Source organism: Pteropus vampyrus, unplaced genomic scaffold (assembly GCF_000151845.1).
Source record: "Pteropus vampyrus isolate Shadow unplaced genomic scaffold, Pvam_2.0 Scaffold267, whole genome shotgun sequence".
Lineage (NCBI taxonomy): Eukaryota > Metazoa > Chordata > Mammalia > Chiroptera > Pteropodidae > Pteropus > Pteropus vampyrus.
The window spans coordinates 518,298-527,385 of record NW_011889048.1 but is presented as its reverse complement, the minus strand read 5'-3'; the positions used below and the strand labels follow the sequence as shown (position 1 = coordinate 527,385).

The following is a 9,088-nucleotide window of genomic DNA, read 5'->3' as shown; positions in this document are numbered from 1 at the left end:
AGCTTTGCAGACAGGAGGGAGTAACTTCGCAACTTCACCCAGTTACACTGTCAGGTGGGGGGAAGGGAATTGAACCCAGGCTCCAAGGTTGGGGCGCCGGGGTAGGAGACTGACATAGATCCACACAATTCCACCCTCCTGAGGAGCTTGGGCGGGTCCCCGACCCAAGCACACCCTGTTGTGCTGTGTTGGCTTTCTGGTGCTTCACAGGTGTTGTGTTTTTTTGTTGTTGTTGTTGTTGTTTTACCAAGGATGGTAAGACCCCCCCCAGCAGCACAAAAGTTAGAGCCCGCCTTAGCTCAAGGCTCGCTTTATGGGGGCGCGGACCCTACCCCGCAGCGTCCCCAAGGTGCGCATTCTGAGCTGCAGGAACTCTGGGATTGTGAATTCCAGGACATCTGGATTTCTGGGGTTCCGGGAGGTGGAGAAGCTATACCGGGGGTCGGCAAATGGCTTTCTGGGAAAGGCCAGAGAGTCCCACAGTAACAGCAAGGCTGACGTTAACGGCCAGTCGGCCGACCAGCTGGGCGCCAAAGAAACTTTGGACACTGAAATGTGGAAAACATGATTTCCACGCTTTGTGGGATAGTTTTCTTTTGATTCTTTTCAACCACTTAAAAATATAAAAACCATTCTGAGCTCTCGGGACACACACACCCCCACACTGAGGCAGTGTCTGGACCTGGGCCGTGGGTCAAGAACAGCCTTCGCCAGGAGAAATATAAGACAAACTACACACATAACTTTCAGCTTCCCGGTAGCCACATTAAAAGAACCAAAAGAGAACAGTTTTGCTAACAAGTTTCCCGTAACTCAGTATTTCAAAAATACGGCCGTTTCAACAGGTGATCGATGTGAAAAGTGACGGAAGGCGTATTTGACATCTTTTTCTGTACCACGTCTTGGAAATCCGGCCTCTTTCCCGCTCACGGCCAGCCCAGTTCCGTCACTCAAGCGTCCTCGAAGAACTCACCTGCACCCGGACAGGTAAGTTCGAACAACTTACGCTGGAGAGGGACATGCTCACGTCCCTCCAGGTTGTTCCAAATACACCCAGTCGTTTTCCAAAACTGGGATCCAGGGTCAGCGTTCGTCTTCAACCAGACACTTGTCAAATGTGTCAAACTCCTACTCGTGCTTCAAAACCCCACCTCCCATGCCCCCTCTTATATGCCAGGTCTCCTTGAACCCTTTAGTGGAGCTCCTACTCCCCCTCCAGGTTTAAACACCCCAGGCCCCACTTTCTGTCCAGAAACTCTGTGCCTTGCTCTGTCTTCCCAGAGATGGGCAGGGTCAGAGCTAAGGTGTCCGGGGGCATCCAGCTTCACCTAGCAAGGGACTGGCTCAGACTTCCTGTCAGGGAGCTTTTGATGAACGGATAGGTGTGTGAATAAATAAACGAATGACCGAGTTACTGCGTAAGTGAACTCATTCATCCTGTTTTTCATTCATTTACTGATTTACCTGCACAAGCGGACATCACCTCTTGAGCGCCACCTGTGTGCCTGGCCTGGCACTTACCGCGGCCCCGGCCCTACCTCCAGGGTATCTCCACAGTGTCTCCAGCCTACCTGACTGATCTCTGCAGGCTCTCAACCAGACGGTCCCTCCAGGTGTTTGCACCTTTTGTTCCGCGGGGAATACTCATCCCTTTCGGACTGGCAGACTCCTACTCAGCCATCGAAGCCCCAGCTCCAATGGCCCCCCGCCTCCTCCGAGCACCTGGTTCCCGTGTCCCTCACCCAGCTGTGGGATTTGCCGGGAGTGGGGCTAGACTGGGAAGCGCCTCTAAGTGGAAGAGGGAAACTGGGGTTTCCCTCTAAGTGCCTCGAGGGAACTGGGGTTTCACCCAACAATTCCTCCTCTTCCATCATCTGGGCCGAAGGGGAAACTGAGACCCAGAAAGGGTGAAAGAGCCACCTGGGGGCTCCCAGCAGGGAGCAGGCGAGTGGAGCCCCTGCCCTCCCTGCCTCAGTGTCCCTGCGGGCCCCGGGGGATGGGGCGCTCCGCCGGGGCGGGGGGTCCGCGGCGGCCTAGGGGGCTCAGGAAGTCGGCGGCCGCAGGAATCCGGCGCGTCGCGGCCTTATAAGGACATGTGCGCCGGGGGCCAATCAGCGGCGGGGGCGGGGCCGAGCCCGCGCGCCTGTCGCCTGCCGCCCGCGCGCCCGCCCGGCCGTCGGTCCGTCCGTCCCGTCCCGTCGCCGGCATGAGCTCCACGCAGTTCAACAAGGGGCCCTCCTATGGGCTTTCGGCCGAGGTCAAGAACCGGGTAAGTGAGGGGCGCCCCAGTCCTACCCCCGCCCCCGGAGGCCTCGCGCCCTCGGACTTCTGCAGGGCTGCGCGCCCCGCCGGGCTCCCCGAAATCTGGGGGCGCAGTGGCTCTGGGACCTGGGGCGAGATTGGCCCTCCTCCCCAGCATCTGGAGTACTGGGGGCGCCCCCCGAGGCTCCCTCAACTCTGGGGAAGCAGTGAGGTCAGCGGTCTGGCACCACCCCCAGCGTCTAGGGATGGGTGGGTCTGACCGCTCCCCGGCGGTGCTCCCCAGTCCGTCCCCACAGCCCTGGGCCCCTGTAGGGCTTCAAGACCTGAGGGTCTGAGGACCCCAGCAGCCCCTTCCTCACCCCCTCACCCACACTTCTGCTTTTGGGGCCGCTTAAGCTGCTGGAGGGGAAGGGGGCGGGGCCGGGTGTTTTTTTTTTCAGAAGGGTGTCCGGCGCCCCCACAGGAATTTACCGACCTCTTACACCTGCGGGGGTGGGGGGGAAGGCACCAGGGGCAAGTCGGAGCGCAGGGGGTCCGCCCGGGCTGTTCCCCTGTGGGTCCTTTGTCTCCATCTAACAAAGTTAAAGGGACAGCGAAGGGGTCCACAGGAACCCTAAAGTGTGTGGGTTTTGTAATTTGGAAACAGGTGGGGCCAGCGGGAGACACTTTTTAAGAAAGGTTCAGAGAGGGGCGGACACTTTCAGAGTGTCACACAACAGGGCCCACCTGGGAGAGGCCGAGTAAGAAGTCATCCCAGACCCAGGCGTCCCAGGCCTGACGGCCAAGGGCGGCCCTTCCAGCTGGAGGGGGGTTTGCCATCCCTGTGCACCCCCACATCCTCCCACCAGGCGTCTGGGAATGTGGCCCCGGAAAGGAGCCTGCCAGCCCCAGACAGGCACCTGCGGGGGGCACCCCAGGGCCTGAGGACAGGAGGGGGAAGTCCGCATCCTCCGCGGGCTCCTGGGAGCCTCCGCCTGCGCCTTGGACAAGAGGACATTTCAGGCGTGGGGAGCCAAGGGACCCAGCATGGTCACTCAGCAGGCTCCACACCCCCTTAAACGCACGAGTCCCCTCCAGCAGTAACCCCGCCGCCCGTGCAGACGGGCGCCCCTGCCCGGCGCCAGGGCCGCTCAGGGGCCCCCGTTTGCACGCGGGGCTCAGAGGCGTCACCGGAGCTGCCCGGGACCACGCAGCTTGTGAGTGGCGGAGTCAGGACTGGACCCCTGACCTGCTGCGTCCAGCGCCTATCGGCCACTGGTCTGCTGCACCCCATACCTCCCCCAAGGAAGCAGGAAGTGGTGCGGGTGGGGCAGCTTCCGGAGATGGAGTGCCGAGGGGGCAGGTTGATACCTGCGCGCCCCGTGGGGTGGGGGTGGGGGAGGTGAGGTCAGAAAGCCGAGTTCTTCACTGGTCTGGAGGGTGGGCGGGGCCCCCACCAGCTTGCCGGGGGTCACTTGGGCCACACCCGGATTCGAAACCAAATTCCTATGGCTTTGAGCCCATGCCGTGTCCGCTTCACCAGCTGCTTAGGACGGGGGTGGGGGTTGCTCTATCCGGCCTCTGTGCCTCAGTTTACCCCCAGCTGGATGGCAGGAGGCAGGCTGACGTCCAGTGTGTCCCCCTGAGCAGCCATGGCCACTGGATTCCTGGCCAGGCCTCGGCTTTAGACCACTGGAAACAGCTGTTCCCGATTTAGCAGATTTCGCGGGAGGCAGCGGCTGCATTCCTGGCAGTCTGCGGTAGGAAGAACGTGCCGCTGGGCAGTGGGGGAGGAAGGGGCCGCGGCAGCAGGGAGGGCCAGGCGCCTCTGCCCGGGGCCTCGGCCCCGCCGGCCCCCACTCGGCCCCTGCGAGCCGTCAAGGACGGAGTCCGGCTGGACAGGCGTGCCAGGCATCCAGACCAGCCGGCGTGCCTCAGGCGCAGCCACCGGGACGTGACTCCGTCATTCCTCAGGCTAGACAAAGCTTCCTCTGGGCAGGGCAGGGCAGGGCAGGGCCGCTCCCCGGCCGTGGGAACCAGGAGACCGTGGCCCGAGGGGGCCGGCCCGGTGGATCTGGTTAGCCGGCCAGCCTCCCGCCTTTGTCTGCCCTGCACTCTGGGAGGCTCATCCCTGACCGCATGTCACCGGGGTTTATATACAGCCACCAGGATGCGGGAGCCGGGTTCAGGAGACCCTTACACTAACAATTTCAAATGTAGATGGGTAAACTGAGGCACGGGGGACTTGGGGGCAGAGCTGGAAGTAGGAATTGGTCTGCAAAGGGCAGCTCTGAGGTCTGGGTCCCCTGGGGTGGCAGGAGGAGAGAAAGAGAAAGGGCCGCCCCCGGGGAGGGGGGGGGGTTCTGTGAGCAAAGGCGAGCAGGGACTCTGGGACAGAAAACTCACCGTGCTGGCCAGTCTGGTCCTGAACGGGGCTGGACTTGGCTTCTTACCGCCCTGGGGCTGACCCAGTCTGCCCACGCCGGCCCAGGTCTCCCTGACTTCTGAGGGCCCCAGCCAGTCCGACCTCAGCTCTCAGTGCTCTGAGATGCTGCCATGGGGAACAGGGGGTGTGTGTGTGTGTGTGTGTGTGATGGGCAGTAGGTGCGCACTAATCTGGGACCATGAGTGCTTTTATCCAGAGACAGCACTGTGCGGGACAGAGGCGAGGAGCTGTATCATGTAACGGAAGGAAGAGCTAAAAACCAGAAGGACAGTAAGGCAGGGCCAGGGAGAGACGGGGAAGAGCAGGGCCCTCATAGCCAGGGAGGTCAGGGAGCCTCTCCAAGGAGGTGACCTTCAGCCTGTGACTGGATGGAAGGCAGGGACCCAGCTGTGCAAACATCTGAGTCAAAAGTGACAGCATGTGCAAAGGCCCTGAGCCAGTAGCTGATGGGGCCGGTTCAAGTCACAGAGAGAGGTTTGGTGGTTCCTCGGGGAGTTAAACGGAATTTCCCAGCGATTCCGCTCCTAGATGTGTACCCAAAAGAATGGAAATAGGTGTTCTAACAAAACTCGTATGCGGACATTCAAAGCACGATTTGCAGTGGCCGAGAGTTTGAAGCAGCCCAGATGGCCAACAAATGGGTCAATGGACACACACAAGGTAGTCCGTCCACACACTGGAATATTACTCAGCTGTGAAAAGGAGCGAGGCTCTGACTCTCGCTACGGGGTGGATGGATCTGTAACGCACAACACTCAGTGAGAGAAGCTGGACACACAAGGCCACACGGTGTGTGTTTCCACTGATGTGAAACGTCCAGAACAGGCACATCCACGGGGACAGGAAGGGTAAACAGAAGGGTCTGTCTTTACTGCCGGGAGAGCAAGACCAGAGGGTAAAGGGCAGAGGGCAGGTCCCGCAGGGGGCACGTTGGCTGCTGTGTGGGGTTTGGCACCACTGGGAGTGGATCAGAGCTCACGCTTCGGTGAAAGATACGAGGGTGTCTGTGTGGCGTTTGGGCTGTCTGTGTCGTGAGTGTGCCCAGCGTGGGGGTCCTCCAGGCCCCTCTGTCTCCTCTTCCCTGGGAGCCATGGGCCCCGCTCCATCAGGAGCTTCGGGGAGCTTCCTCTGGGTATGTTCTCACCCCGAGCCTTTGCCCTCGGCTCCTCCAGCTCCTGTCCAAATACGACCCTCAGAAGGAGGCAGAACTCCGCAGCTGGATCGAGGGACTCACGGGCCTGTCTGTCGGCCCCGACTTCCAGAAGGGTCTGAAGGATGGGATTATCCTGTGCACGTGAGTGTGGGTGTTGGCTCGTGTTCCGCACGCGGCGGTCACGCGCCCGTGCTGTTTGAGGCTTGCTTGCTTTTTCCTCAGTGCGTCTTGGGTCTCGTTCTGCTGCTTCTTGTGTTATTGCTTTGTCGAGGGTTGCTAACGGGGAGCGTCTCCTAAAGTTTCTGGGGGCCTTTCTCTGCTGCATCCTGTTCAGACATTCCATGGTTTGCACATTAAAAATGTGAACGGAAAGTCCCAGATTCACTTCCCAAAATCAGGGGTTCTGGATTATACTCCCAGCCCCCATCGCTGTTCCTCTTCAGCATCTCTGCTTTGTGAGTGGACATGACCTTGCAAGAGGGGAAACTGAGGCCCAGAAAGAGGCGGTGAGGTTGCCTCGCAAGGTGGCCAAGCTTAGAATTGGCCTCTTGAGTCCGTGAGATTCCCCTCCATTAATAGAGGTTCCTGTTTCCTCCCCCACCCCCAGACTCATGAATAAGCTGCAGCCGGGCTCAGTCCCCAAGATCAACCGCTCCATGCAGAACTGGCACCAGGTGAGGGACTGGCGGGTGGAGCGAGGACAGGGCCAGGGGCTCCCATTGGACCGGCGGGCAGCCCGAGGTCCCCTCACGGCCCCTGTCCTGCCTCCTCCCAGCTAGAGAACCTCTCCAACTTCATCAAGGCCATGGTCAGCTACGGCATGAACCCTGTGGACCTGTTCGAGGCCAACGACCTGTTTGAGAGTGGGAACATGACGCAGGTGCAGGTGTCTCTTCTCGCCCTGGCAGGGAAGGTGAGGCCCAGAGAGGGGCAGCGACCTGCCCCAAGCCACACAGCGAGGGCGACACGGGTTTATAGATGATCTCATTCATTCCTTTGCAAATATCTCTGAGCACCCAGGAGGCACCGGGCACCCTGGAGTCCATGTGAACAGGACAGACAGTCCACCCTTTTGTGGGCTCACAGTCTGATGGAGGAATAAACAATAAACAAGTTTTTTTTAATTAAAAAAACCCCTATTTTTTAGAACAGTTTTAGGTTCACACCAAAATTGAGAGGGAGATGTAGAGATTTCCATACGCCCCACGCCCACCCCTGCTCACATGTAGCTCCTCCCACCACTGTCCACCTCCCCACCTGAGAGGTGACCCTCCCCACTCCCATCATCCAGAGTCCACACGAGGGTCTCCTCTTCAAATCCTTTTTTCATAAGTCATAAACAAGTTGTAGGTTGTGATGCGTGCCTGGCAGGGAAAGAAAGAATTAGGCGCACGCGTGGGGTCTAGTGGCCCTTGGACCGAGACCAGGGTGGGCTGGGCCGGCGTTTCAGGAAGAGGAGACCGCAGGGCCCTGATGTGGGAGGGGAAGGCGGGTCTCAGCGTCAGGAGCCGGGCTCCGAAGGACGTTTCCAGGAGACCCCGTGGCTGCAGGGAGGAGCCCCGGGGCAGAGATGGTGGCCGTGTCCTGGTGGGGCAGGTGGCTCGGGGGTTGGGTAGACAGTGATGGGACTTGAGAGAGAGGGGTGCCCCCTGAATTCTCGGCCTGAACACCTGGACGGCTGGGGCCGTCAGGACTCTGAGTCCGAGATGCCCGGGGCACTGGGTGGCAGGCGGAGGGCAGGACGTAGCCCCGTTCCTGGGCCACGCGCTCTGGGCCTGGCTCCAGGGTCCTGGGCGCCCCTCCCAGCTTCCCCAGCTCTCCTCCTCTCCAGGCCAAGACAAAGGGGCTGCATAGTGGCGTGGACATTGGCGTCAAGTACTCAGAGAAGCAGGAGCGGAACTTCGACGACGCCACCATGAAGGCCGGCCAGTGTGTCATCGGGCTCCAGGTGGGTGTCGGGCTTTCCACCCCTGAGGCCTACTGGGCAGAGGGGCTTCTGCAACCCAGGCTCTGTCCCACCCGGTGGCCCCTTGAGTTCAAGGCAGCCCTTGAAGACCTCTCCTGCCCCCCTCACTACAGATGGGCACCAACAAGTGTGCCAGCCAGTCGGGCATGACAGCGTACGGCACGAGAAGGCATCTGTATGACCCTAAGAACCACATCCTGCCGCCCATGGACCACTCGACCATCAGCCTACAGATGGGCACCAACAAGTGTGCCAGCCAGGTGGGCCTCGCCGCGTCCCCGCAGCCCCCAGCCCTGTCTCCTGCTGTGCAAAGCCCGCCCTCTCTGCTGACACCCCCACTCTGGGCCCCCCTGCTGCCTCTGCTCCTGGGCCTGCTCTGTCCCTGCCCAGCGTGCCGTGTGTCCCTGGGAGAGTTACCCCCCAGCTCTGGGCCTCGGGTTTCCTCTGCGTTTTGCCTCGAGGCCCATCCAACTCTCAACTTTTTAGATCTCGCAATTATCAATTTTCCTGCCGTTTCGCCGGGAGGGGCGTTATGCTGGCTTTGAAGCACTTGAGTTCTTGGGGGGGTCCCAGCTCCCCCTCTCCCCATCCGCCCTGACACACTCTCCTCCCTCTCCAGGTGGGCATGACGGCTCCCGGCACTCGGCGGCACATCTATGACACCAAGCTGGGGACCGACAAGTGTGACAACTCCTCCATGTCTCTGCAGATGGGCTACACGCAGGGCGCTAATCAGAGCGGCCAGGTCTTTGGCCTGGGCCGGCAGATCTATGACCCCAAGTACTGCCCGCAGGGCTCAGTGGCTGACGGGGCTTCAGGGGCTGCGGGTGACTGCCCCAGCCCAGGGGCGGCCCCGGAGTACCCCCCCTACTACCAGGAGGAGGCTGGCTACTGAGGCACCTGTGCAGGGCGTCTCCCCACATCATCGCCGCCATATGAGTTTTCAGGTTTTTCTGTTTTCATCTTGTTTTTCTGGGTGCCCAAGTGCTTCCAGCTGAGGGTCTGTGGGGGTGGAGTGAAGGCCGGATCCAGATGCATATGGGGTGGGGGGCCCTGACAGGGCCCATCCAGGCAGCAAATTTCCCAGCAGGCTTTGGGCTAGCTGTGTGGGTGGGGTTGGGGGACTGGGGAGAGTGAAGAAGAAACCTGGGCAGGGATGGGGAACTGGCCCCAAATGGCTTCCGGTTGCTTTTCCCTTCTTCCCTTTTCTCTGCCGATCAGTTTGTGGTTTCTGTCCCCACAGGTCAGGTAGTTTAAATGAAAGTCTTTTTTTTTTTTTTTT

The 9,088-nt window shown here is 60.3% G+C and overlaps 1 protein-coding gene and 1 long non-coding RNA gene across 2 annotated transcripts; one reads left to right on the top strand and one right to left on the bottom strand.

Annotated features, from left to right (window-relative positions):
* Positions 1-744: 744 nt before the first annotated feature.
* On the bottom strand, positions 745-2,044 carry LOC111729535. Its single transcript, XR_002776274.1, has 2 exons — positions 1,572-2,044; positions 745-973 (listed from the first exon to the last, which is right to left on the bottom strand). It is a non-coding gene; the product is annotated as an uncharacterized LOC111729535 (long non-coding RNA).
* A 72-nt stretch (positions 2,045-2,116) lies between these two features.
* CNN2 (calponin 2) lies at positions 2,117-9,064 on the top strand. Its single transcript, XM_011375199.2, has 7 exons — positions 2,117-2,269; positions 5,860-5,981; positions 6,448-6,514; positions 6,616-6,753; positions 7,672-7,788; positions 7,920-8,066; positions 8,426-9,064. The coding sequence occupies exons 1-7, from the start codon at positions 2,207-2,209 to the stop codon at positions 8,699-8,701; spliced, it is 930 nt and encodes a 309-aa protein (XP_011373501.1). The 5' UTR covers positions 2,117-2,206; the 3' UTR covers positions 8,702-9,064.
* The last annotated feature ends 24 nt before the right edge of the window (positions 9,065-9,088 follow it).